The sequence below is a fragment of the Phoxinus phoxinus genome (genome assembly GCF_949152265.1).
Source record: "Phoxinus phoxinus genome assembly, chromosome: 10".
NCBI lineage: Eukaryota > Metazoa > Chordata > Actinopteri > Cypriniformes > Leuciscidae > Phoxinus > Phoxinus phoxinus.
In genome coordinates this window covers 32,206,804-32,219,379 of record NC_136885.1, presented here as the reverse complement: position 1 = coordinate 32,219,379, position 12,576 = coordinate 32,206,804, and the positions used below count along the sequence as shown (strand labels likewise).

Here is a 12,576-nt window from a genome sequence, read left to right as displayed (position 1 = left end):
CGGCTGCTTTCAGTTCTGCATCGATCATTGATTGATATCTTTCTATCTGATGAAGATGAGGGTGACCAGCTCTCTGTATGTGGGCGATCTAGAGCCGGACGTGAATGAAACCATGCTGTTCGAGCACTTCAGGTCTGTCGGTTCGGTTCAGTCAGTCCGAGTCTGTCGAGATAAACTCACGTGCCGCTCGCTCGGATACGCCTATGTGAACTTCGAGCAACCCACTGACGGTGAGATGATCGACAAGATCACTATAACATTATTAATCAACTGACCAGTGTGATTTCATAAGTTTTCGGTGAAATATTTTTGTAACTAAGGTAAACAAGAAAAAAAAAAATCTGTCACTCCAGTGAATGTCAATTTCTGTAACGTTAGGCCTAATTTCTTCATTTTTTTGAATTTATTATTTTTCCCCCCCATGCCATTACATTGTTTAACTTTAGAGCATAAGAAACAATATTTTATTCATATGTTATGCTATGTCCTCTCTGTAGTGGACTCAGTAGCAGCTAGTGGACACCAGGACTCTGTTAGGCTATTTTAAAAATAGGCATGAAATGGCATCTCTTTTTAACCAAACTTTGTAACATAAAGATGATTCTCAACTATGTTATGAAAGATATAACGTTAACGGAATGAATTGATATACCATTATGCACTCAAATAAATGAAGCCTTTTAAGATTTACATTGAATAACCCTTATGTATTTTAATTGAATAATTGATTAAGGATTGTTTAATTATTCAATGAAAAATATGTAACTGTTAGGGCCTAAGGATTGTTCAGTTTAAAAAACTTTTTTTCAATTCAATTTCTGGGGGAAAAAAGTATCAAAGTGAAGTGATTGAACAACAAATATCTTCAAATTGGGTCAGAAAAATAAACTTAATTCAAAGGGAAAGCAATATTATTTTCCAGACCCGCATTGGCAGATATTTTTTTCTCATTTTAGGCATAAAGATTTTTAAAACATTTTTTACATTTGTTTAATATGCAAAATGACATAAAATAAGGCTTTTCTTCTTAAACTGTTCAAATTAAACGGGATTATATCAAATCAAATATCTGCCAATGGGATGAGAAAAAGAAACTTAATTCAAAGAGAAAACAAGATTATTTTTCTTATCCCACTTGTAGATTATTTTGAAAGCAAAAACATTCATAAGATTGCATGCTATATTCTTGTTAATCTCAAATAAATGTATTGATATAAGAATTTTTTTATATTTAAATTTAGAACTGACCATTTTTTTTGCAGTGAATATCCTATGGGACAAGCTGTCACATTTCTGATTGACACTTGTCAATAAACAAAAAGCATTTGAAAATATGCACTTAAAATTATCCAATTTATCCAATCCTAATCACATTTGCTTCATTGTAACGTTGGATCTCCTTCACATCGTAGCCGAACGAGCCTTGGATACCATGAACTTTGACCTCATGCAAGGTAGGCCAATGCGTCTAATGTGGTGTCAGCGAAACCCTTCCCTGAGGAAGAGTGGCGTGGGAAACGTCTTCATCAAGAACCTGCAGAAATCCATCGACAGCGAGGGCCTGTTCGACATCTGCTCATCATTTGGAAACATCTTGTCCTGTAAAGTAAGTAATGTTCTCCACCTCCAGCTCTTATACGAGATAAATATTCAGCGCAGGAGAATCTGAAGCACGTTTCTTTTCATTAAGGTGTCTTGCGATGAAAACGGATCGAAAGGCTTTGGATATGTGCACTTTGAGACGCATGAAGCTGCTGAAAAGGCCATCGAGAAATTAAACGGCATGATGATCAACGAGCTGAAAGTGTAAGTCGTGACTAAACGCATGATTTCATCATGTTGAGACTTGTAAGCGGAAGTTAAAAGTACCTGAAAAACTGAGGTAAAAGTACAGATACCTTACAGCAAAAATTACTACACTAAGTTACAAGTCACCAATTCCAATACAACTTGACTTGAGTAAAAGTCTTAAAGTAGCCTATATATCTGATTTTAACAGTACTGAAAGTATTTTACTCGTACTGTAAAATAAAAGATGCACTAGTATTCAACACCTATAAGAGACAAGGAGAGCAATCATATGTTTTTGTCTAAATAAAACTGAAAACCTTAATATTGCAATAAATCAAGGTCGACACAACAGCCTCTTAAACGTCTACAAAATCTTAAGTCTCAGTTAAGCTCAAGAGCTCAAAAAGGGCATAACATAAGTAAACATATTATTCAAAAAGGCCTACTATATAATATTAATATATTGTTAATTATAAGTAAACCCTAAATGCCTACATGCACTGGACGTCATGTCCTCATCTCAAATATGTGTAAAGTACACTCACATTAGTGTAAAGTATAGTATTTTTAACAAGTTTGGGTGAACAAGGGAAAAGCACACAAGATATAGTTCCTTCATTGCCCTGTAGATGGGGATATCGCTTCTTTTGTAACAAATAAACCTTGCACAATGTAGTTTAATTGCAATATCATTACAAATGTGTTGAAGTAAAGAGTACATTTACTTAGTCAAGTAGAGAGTAAAAGTAAGTTACTCAGTCAAAGTACAAAGGAACCGAAGTACAGTAACTAATTACATTTAGTTTCATATTTCGCACCTTTAAGGTTCGTCTGCCACTTCAAATCGCAAAAGGAGCGCGAGGCTGAAATGCAGGAGAGCGCAAAAGAGTTCACTAACATTTACATCAAGAACTTCGGAGCGGATGTGGATTCCAAGACGCTGACTGAGATATTCAGCAGATTCGGTGAGGATTTGTTTTATGGAAGTATAGATGAAACATTTTTCTCTTGTTCTGTTGCCTCTTTGACACTTTTATTTTTCTTTTAGGCCCAACCTTGAGCGTTCGGGTCATGACGGATGAGAGGGGAAACTCTAGAGGGTTTGGTTTTGTCAGCTTTGAGAAACACAAGGATGCCAAGCAGGTGAGAGATGAAACCGAGGCCAAAAGAGTGTAGTGAACCTAAGTGATCTGTGTGTTTAAATGTGTTTATTGATTTAAAACACTCCATCACAAGGCTATTTTATTCTTTCAACCAACAGCAAACCACATACACATGATTATGAATATTATGGGCTGCAAAGGATCCTATAGGCAGCATTTGTCTGGTTCTGTGCTTTAAACTGCACAATTTTTAGAAGTCATTGGTACTTGTTCAATTTTTGTCTCCAATTTAAACACAAGACCCCCATAAGTTGTGTCCCAAATGGCACTTAATGATGAGATTTTGTCACCCTCCCCTTCTGCTACATAGTTCTATTTTAGTATTATTAATATGATTTTAGTGCTGTCAAATCGTTTAATTAAAGGGTTAGTTCACCCAAAAATGAAAATAATGTCATTAATGACTCACCCTCATGTCGTTCTAAGCCCGTAAGACCTCCGTTCATCTTCGGAACACAGTTTAAGATATTTTAGATTTAGTCCGAGAGCATTCTGTCCCTCCATTGAAGCTGTATATACAGTATACTGTCCATGTCCATAAAGGTAATAAAAACATCATCACAGTAGTCCATGTGACATCAGTGGGTTAGTTAGAAGTTTTTGAAGCATTGAAAATACTTTTTGGTCCAAAAATAACACAAAATAAGACTTTATTCAGCATTGTATTCTCTCCCGGGTCTGTTGTGAATCCTTCACAGTTACGCTGCTGGCGTAAGACGCTGATGACGTGTTATCTGGTGCGCCCGAGCTTCATTTATAGACTGAGGGAAACGCACGCTGTAAAAGTGTCTCATCCGCGACATGCACATTTACGCACCATTAAAAAAATGATATCCACGCAAACAATGTAGAATAGCTTGAATATAGCGTGCGTCTTCCTCAGACTGTAAACGAAGCTCGGGCGCACCAGATAACACGTCATCAGCGTCTTACGTCAGCAGCGTCACTGTGGAGTCCTGAACGCAGATTCACAACAGACCCGGGAGAGAATACAATGCTGAATAAAGTCTTATTTTTGGTTATTTTTGGACCAAAAAGTATTTTCGATGCTTCAAAAACTTCTAACTAACCCACTGATGTCACATGGACTACTTTGATGATGTTTTTATTACCTTTATGGACATGGACAGTATACTGTATATACATTTTCAATGGATGGACAGAAAGCTCTCGGACTAAATCTAAAATATCTTAAACTGTGTTCCGAAGATGAACGGAGGTCTTACGGGCTTAGAATGACATGAGGGTGAGTCATTAATGACATTATTTTCATTTTTGGGTGAACTAACCCTTTAAGTAATTTAAGTAACTCAGATATTTAAAAGTAATGCGTTACTTTACTAGTAACTTGAAAAAAGTAATCTACAGTAATTACATAACTCAAGTTACTTGTAATGCATAACCCCCACCACTGATTATAAGTGGACCTCAGGGGGAAGATCAGTAAGAGAAGTGTGTGATATAACCCCAAGGCTGTGGACGAGTTGAACCAGACGGAGCTGAGCGGCAGACACATGTACGTGGGTCGAGCTCAGAAGAGACGAGAACGACAGGTGGAACTGAAGCGACGCTTCGAGCAGTTAAAACAGGAGCACATCATGCGCTATCAGGTACCAGTGACGCCTCTGAAACCTCCCGCATTTATTATACGCTCATTAAAGGGCCATGCTTGCACACCAAGGACGATTTATATCGATAACTATGCTTTAAAAAATGCTCTAATTCTAAGAGAGTAAGGAAGTACACACCATGACTCTAACAATAATGTCACAGAAGAACAAAATTGTTGGAAATTACTTTCAGAATGATTTTTTTCAGTTGATAAACAATAAAAACATTTACAGCCAATCAGAATCCACCCAACTTTATTCAGCATTTAAAGTGGCAGATAACAAAACTGCAGCGCGTGCTTATAATAAATACGCTATCATCCGCTGGTGTGGATGGACACTAATATAGTTATTGTTATGGTTATATTTATTGTTATGGTTATATTTATTGTTAAAGTTATGATTATTACAGTTAGTGTTATAGATAGTTTAATAGTTATTGTTGTATTTATGGTTATTGTTAATAATCATTGTTAGTTATCATTATAGTTATGATTAGATTTATTATAGTACATTTTAAAGTTATAATTATAGTTAGTTATTGCTATAGTTATTGTTGTATTTATTTATTATAGTTATCTTTAGGTATTATAGTTATTGTTAATGAGTTATCGTTAGAGTAATCGTTATAGTTCTTAGATTTATCTTTTTTTTTTTCGAAAGTTAGTTATCATTCTTGTAGGCTAATAGTTATAGTATTGTTATAGCAATCATTATAGTTATTGTTAAAGTTATAATTATAGTTATCAGTAGTTATCCTTTTAGTTATTGTTAAAGTTATCATTAGATTAATCATTATAGTTAATGTTATAGTTATTGTTAAAGGAGAACTCCAGCGCAAAATGAACCTTTGGTCTAATTACACATTGTTACCTAGTCAACCGTTATCTGAGATTTGTTTTCATGATTATCGAATGTAAATAGTTTTATCTCTAAAAACAGTTTAGCCTATAACGCTAGTATATGGGGCGTAGAGTAATGACAAATAAAAATCGCTTGTTAATACCACTAACAAGGCTCAAAATAGCCCCACACTAACACGGCAGCATAATGAGGGTCCCTACCTTCAAACCGAAGCATTGAGAACTTTGACAGTGTCCAGACAGTTTAATAAGAAGATATTTTATACATACAGTCAACTTCACGTATACAAGCAGAAGCCATCTTAGAAAAACAGACTCGATCAGTCGATCAACGAAACGCCGATCCAAATGCGCTGAACTGTGTAGAATCTCATATGGTCCAGCGCATTTAGATCGGCGTTTCGTTGATCGACTGATCGAGTCTGTTTTTCTAAGATGGCTTCTGCTTGTATACGTGAAGTTGACTGTATGTATAAAATATCTTCTTATTAAACTGTCTGGACACTGTCAAAGTTCTCAATGCTTCGGTTTGAAGGTAGGGACCCTCATTATGCTGCCGTGTTAGTGTGGGGCTATTTTGAGCCTTGTTAGTGGTATTAACAAGCGATTTTTATTTGTCATTACTCTACGCCCCATATACTAGCGTTATACTAGCGTTATAGGCTAAACTGTTTTTAGAGATAAAACTATTTACATTCGATAATCATGAAAACAAATCTCAGATAACGGTTGACTAGGTAACAATGTGTAATTAGACCAAAGGTTCATTTTGCGCTGGAGTTCTCCTTTAAAGCTATTATAGTTATCATCTGCTGGTGTGGATACCAATATAGTTATCATTCTAGTTATTGTTATAAGCATCATCATAGTTATTGTTAAAGTTTTAGTTATAGTTATCATTATAGTTATTGTTATAATGATATTTGTTGTTTTACTTATTGTTATCATTATAGTTAACATTACAGTTCTTGTTATAGTTGTCGGTCTTGTGAACGGGTCTTAACACGCTTTGATCATCCTGACAGGGAGTGAATCTGTACATCAAGAATCTGAGCGACAGCGTAGACCGAGATCTTCTCCTCAAAGAGTTCTCGCCGTACGGGAACATCACCAGCGCTAAGGTAGGAATTAATTTTTCATCATAAAGAAATAGTTCATGTCATTATTTGATTGTAACCCAAATAAAACAGCAGCCAAAGATCCAGGATTGTGTTTTTTTCTTCATCCAGGTGATGACAGATGGCGGAAAAAGCCAAGGCTTCGGATTCGTTTGCTTCTCCTGTCCTGAAGAGGCCACCAGAGCCATTACTGAGATGAACTGCCGCATCATCGACTCCAAACCCATATACGTCTCTCTCGCCCAGAAAAAGAAGGAGCGTCAGGCCCACCTCATCCACCAATACATGATGAGAAGGGCGAGCTTCCATAGGCAGCAGCTGCTGGAGGAGCCGTTCCACACGAATCCACACGCTGAGCACTTCATACCTACACAGGTCGAGTCTCACATCAAATACTCTCATCATAATACAGAGTCTGAGGAAAAGCACATGTGACATGCTTGATCCGTATGTTTCACAGGATCACAATCACTCTTCATACCACATCACCCAACCTCATCCCGGCACTCAATGGGACGCACAGAACATCAGCCCTCAGTGTGAGCAGACCTTCTGAAATAACACACAACATGCTTTATTTAGATCAGGGTTTCTCAAACTGGGGTTCTTGAGCGGATCGTACAAATGTAAAACAATAAAAACCCAAAATAAAACACAATGTATTATATCATAAAATAAAAAATAAAGATAAATTAAACCATTCAAATTGAAACTCTTACTAAAGTGAAAAGCACACTACGTAACCTTTTTTTTTTGTTCAAAATGAACTAAATTTAAATAAATAAAAAAATCTCAACATCTCAAAAATGTTTATCATACATTTTTTACAATTAAAATAAATAGATAATTTTAAATAAAAACACTAGTACACAAAATTGCATGTCATTTCAGCATTATCCAATGTCAGAGAGCTGTTATTTAAAAAAATAAAATAACTTAAAATCTTAAAACGCCCAACTCGGAAACTTGTATCAAAATTATTCCCGAGCTTTCCAGTGGTAAATAAGACTTGATATGACGTTCATGTCCAATTTTAAATTAGGTAACTCATATTTATGATAATTCCAATAGCACATTAGAGAGAAAACACATAAAGTGACCAGGGTAGGGTTGCACCAACCATTCACACCACTTAAATTGGAACGTCCACACTAGAGGCTTAGTAACTACTAGCTAGTTTGTAACTAACTCTGTACTTTATTCCATTGCACCATTTGTTCTTAATGCAGAACGTAGCTAGTAGGTCGTAAGCTCTCCGTAAAAAGTAATGCGTAGTTGCAAAATATGACATTTACCCTCAATGATCCTCAATTACCCTTCAAACTTCTTTTGCCTCTCGTAACTAACAGTAAATATAAGTTTCCATTCAATACAATACTACTTATAAAAATGTCTACTTATGATTATGTACAGTGCTATGCATAAGTTTAGACACCCATGCTAAAGTTGACTAAAAAGAGGAATAAAAAATCATCTTTTGGAAATTTAACTTAATGCCTTAATTTAAAAAAATAGGAAAAATGCAACCTTTAAGGACACCAATTTTCTTTGTGAATGAATAATGTATCGTAAATAAATAAATTTTCTTCCTTAAAATACAGGGTGCATAAGTTTGGACAACCCTATGTTAAACTCCCATAGAGGCAGGCAGATTTTTATTTTTAAAGGCCAGTTACTTCATGGATCCAGGATACTCTGCATCCTGATAAAGTTCCCTTGGCCTTTGGAATTAAAATAGCCCCACATCATCACATATCCTTCACCATACCTAGAGATTGGCATGGTTTTATTTCAGTTAGCCTAACAGCTGGTTTGATTTGCATTGAGAGATGATCTTATGGAAAGTACTCCATGCCAATCTCCAGGTATGGTGAAGGATATGTGATGATGTACGGCTATTTTAATTCCAAAGGCCAAGGGAACTTTATCAGGATGCAGAGTATCCTGGATCCATGAAGTAACTGGCCTTTAAAAATAAAAATCTGCCTGCCTCTATGGGAATTTAACATAGGGTTGTCCAAACTTATGCACCCTGTATTTTAAGGAAGAAAATTTATTTATTTACGATACATTATTCATTCACAAAGAAAATTGGTGTCCTTAAAGGTTGGATTTTTCCTATTTTTTTAAATTAAGGCATTAAGTTCAATTTCCAAAGGATGATTTTTTATTCCTCTTTTTAGTCAACTTTAGCATGGGTGTCTAAACTTATGCATAGCACTGTAAATAACATTCAGAAACTGTATTTGAAATGAATAAAGTTCAATAAATCAATACGGACATGAGGAATTACCTTTATGTGTTACATTTAGTTCATGTTAAAGAGCCTCTAACAAAGTAATCTATTCACATAATATTCTCTCTCTTAAAATGTAAGCAAGTGTAAATGTCAGCATTATCATATATGTCGTTGTCGTTGAATACAGTATGTTATCATATATTATCACATAGAATTGATGTCTGTCAGGTAAACAAGAACTTATTGATGCTGTTCTGTCAGTCTAGTATTTATTCCAACCGTTTCTCCTGATCAGAGGCTTCCATAATAACTATAGTTTATTATGTGTACAGTGTATGTGTATTACGCTAACATTAACATTTATGCATTTGGCAGACGCTTTTATCCAAAGCGACTTACATTGCATTATCCTATACATGTATACATAGGTATGTGCAATCCCCTGGGATCGAACCCACAACCTTGCGTTGTTAACGCAATGCTCTTACCACTGAGCTATAGGAAAGCCTCAACAATGTTTTATGGTGCAACACAAAAATATTTAGTAGTGCGTAAGTTATAACTTAGTTTACTTCAAAACAAGGCTATTTTGTAGCTGACGGCACAGCTTGTGCATTCGGCCCCTGCTGTGAACAGGCCCTCTAATCTGACACACACACACCCATTTAAATTCTTGGAGTCTTTACTAATGAGCTGATGACTTCAATCAGGTGTGTTTGATTAGGGAGACATCTGAGGCTGCGTTTACACTTGGCATTAACATGCGACCTGTATCTGGATGTTGTCCACATACATATTGAAAAGACGAGTGTAAACGCGTTTCTGATCGGAATGTTATCCGATCAGCGTGTCCAGTTTCGGAAGTAGTCGAGGACGCATTGTGATCGGGTCTCAGTGTAATGTAAACGCAATCCAGCCATCGTGTCTGCATTCACAGGTAGACGTCATATAAATCCGTCATATAAATCAAAAAAAAAAAAAAAAAATGTAAAAAATGTAAATGTAAATATAAATCCCCCAGTCTCCCCACGTGGCTGTCAGAAAATAATGGCCAGACGCAGTTTAGACAATAATAAAATGTATTTGAACCTTACAATAAACGTCAATATTTAAAACAGTTTATTTAGATTTACATGATACTGCGTGTGTCCTTTTTCATTTTAATTGTGCAACATTATCTGAACGAGGCGATCGCCTGTACAATCACAGCTGTGAGGCATGAGATCTTAATGAAGAGCTGCTTTGCCAGAGGAATAAACTTTTTATTTTTTTATGCTTTAAATGTTAAATGTTTTTATTGTTTCAGCATGTTTATTAATCTCCCATTTCTGTTAATATAGTCATGCTATAACCTTAAACCCCGATGATTGATGATGTGACTTGTTTAAAATTATAAACCCAGTTATTTTTGTATGATCAACTCTGGAAATATTCCTTCATTCAAAAAACGAAATTTGATTTAAGGATGGAGATTGCACAGGAAAGTAAAGTGAGTGAGTGAAAGCAATTGGGACATTGCTTAATTTGTATGATCTTTACTCTTATTGGTGTCGTGCTACAGACCTAATTTTAAAATAGGCCTATTATGCAGGAAACAGAAATCCGATCGGTTATCCAGATACAGAGACTACTTGATATGAACAAATGTAAACGCATGGTGCCCTGATTGGCTAATGATCCGATCTGCTTGATCGAATCATGGTGATTGCATGTTAATGCCAAGTGTAAACGCAGCCTGAAATGTGCAGTGCTAAGGGGCCTTCAGGACCAGGATTGGGAACCACTGAGCTAGAGCTTCTGATGGATTTCTTTATCATCTGTCTTCCTCACAGCCAGTCTCACTCACTGGACGCCCAGCACAGCTGCAGTGAACGGAGAACTGCAACACACGTACACACCTGGAGATAACAACCATCACGAGTTCACACCGCAGCAGCAATTGACTCTGCAACAGGTGCACGTCTCATCTCACTAAACGAGTTGCTTAAAAAAAGTGCTATATAAATGATTCATTCACGCACTCTTTCACTCACTCTTTCACTCACTCAATCACTCTTTCACTCACTCACTCACGCACTCTTTCACTCATTCATTCACTCTCTTTCACTCACACACTCACTCACTCACACACTCACTTACACACTCACTCACTCACACACTCACTTACACACTCACTCACTCACTCTTTTACTCACTCACTCTTTCACTCACTCTCACACACTCACTTACACACTCTTTCACTCACTCACTCTTTCACTCAGTCACTCACTCACTCTTACACTCACTCACCAAAATAAAACACTTACTAAAAACAAAGTCATACAAACATAAAATTAAAATAAACTTTTTTCTTTTCTTTTTTTTTAATCAAAACTTAATGTACATGTTCTCTTCCACATTAAGTTCCAGGAGACCGCATCCAGCTCACCGGAAAACTTCAAAAAGATGCTGAGCAAGTTTATTTCTGTATTATTGTGGCTTGTCTATCTTTTCAAACTCTTGTTTGATTTGTGTCCATGTCTTTTAAGCACATATTATCTCCATTCTTCCACAGTTCACACCCTGGACTTGATCGAGCCCTTGGCCAATAAGATATCTAAAGTGCTGCCAGAGGTTGATGAATCTGGACAGATTCAGTTGCTGCACTGGTATGAATATGTGTGCATGCAGGTTTGTTCCCATTAGTTTGGCTTTGGTTGCTTTGATATATGATTTGTTTCTGTAGTGTGTAATTTTTGTGTGTGTTCAGGCGAATGAAGCCATTGCTGTTTATCAATCTGATCACCCAATGGACGCGACACCGATATCCTTCACCAGCCCTGTTCTCACTGCCTGAGACAGATATCAATGCAGTGACCAACAGCGTATTTATTCATTTTAAAAATGAATCTGGATTTTAATTTTTGTAACGTTTCTTTTAATAAATTTAACAATTTAATGTCAATAAAAATATATATATTGTTCTGCAACAATATAAATAAATATATTTGCATTTCTTTCAATGTCAATTAAAAAAATGGTTATGCAACAATATAAATAAATATTTTTGCAGGTTTGTTCGTTTTTTCCAAGGCTTTTTTATTTTAAATATTTTCTGTTTTTTATTTTAAATTTAAAATACCAATGCCACATTTAATTTTCTACATTAAAATCAAAGTTGAGTCAAGGCAGATGTAACCTGTAGATGACAAGTGTCAAATAATAAAGATTATGAATATATTGCAGTTTAGCACGAAAAGAAATAGAAAAACTAACAGATTGCATGTCATAAATGAGCTGGGGTTGTTTTATTAAAAGAAAAGAGCTAACAACAAGAAGCATAAAGATATTTTGGTAAATTGATATGACGCAGAAGGTTCACCCAAAAATTAAAATGATGTGCTCATTTACTCACACTCAAATTATTCCAAACCTGTACGAGTTTCTTTCTTCTGTTGAACTATCCCTTTAATGCATTTGGCATGACTGCTTTATCCAAAGCAACTTACATCATCACTTCACACATTCCCTGGGAAACAAACACCTGACCTTGACATTCACCTCCTATTTATGGACAACCATTTCGGACACATAAGAAAAAAAATCGTGCTTTAGTAATAAGTAATTATGAAGAAACTATAACATAGTAAGTCATGATTATGAGATGAAAAGCTGAAATTATTAAGTCATAATTATTACAAAAAGTATAAATTATGACAAAAATCCTTGGTTTCACAGACAAGGCTCCAGCCTAGTCACAAACTAAAATGCATGTTTGAGCTGTTTTAACCTAAAGTAACTTGCACCAACATA

General features: G+C 35.7%; 1 protein-coding gene across 1 annotated transcript; it reads left to right on the top strand.

Annotated features, from left to right (window-relative positions):
- Positions 1-40: 40 nt before the first annotated feature.
- Positions 41-12,015, top strand: LOC307005965 (polyadenylate-binding protein 4-like). The gene is made up of 13 exons (XM_079626527.1): positions 41-230; positions 1,413-1,606; positions 1,691-1,806; positions 2,617-2,756; positions 2,840-2,934; positions 4,427-4,564; positions 6,453-6,548; positions 6,657-6,920; positions 7,006-7,084; positions 10,617-10,738; positions 11,188-11,236; positions 11,339-11,454; positions 11,534-12,015. The coding sequence occupies exons 1-13, from the start codon at positions 50-52 to the stop codon at positions 11,618-11,620; spliced, it is 1,677 nt and encodes a 558-aa protein (XP_079482653.1). The 5' UTR covers positions 41-49; the 3' UTR covers positions 11,621-12,015.
- The last annotated feature ends 561 nt before the right edge of the window (positions 12,016-12,576 follow it).

What these genes read in the sequence shown, in the direction of transcription:
- LOC307005965 (XM_079626527.1), top strand. Translation starts at nt 50, where the DNA reads ATGAAGATGAGGGTGACCAGCTCTCTGTATGTGGGCGATCTAGAGCCG. An exon ending in TGAGATATTCAGCAGATTCG is followed by an intron (nt 2,757 to 2,839) that starts GTGAGGATTTGT and finishes TTTTTCTTTTAG; the next exon opens with GCCCAACCTTGAGCGTTCGG. An exon ending in ACAGAACATCAGCCCTCAGT is followed by an intron (nt 7,085 to 10,616) that starts GTGAGCAGACCT and finishes TCTTCCTCACAG; the next exon opens with CCAGTCTCACTCACTGGACG.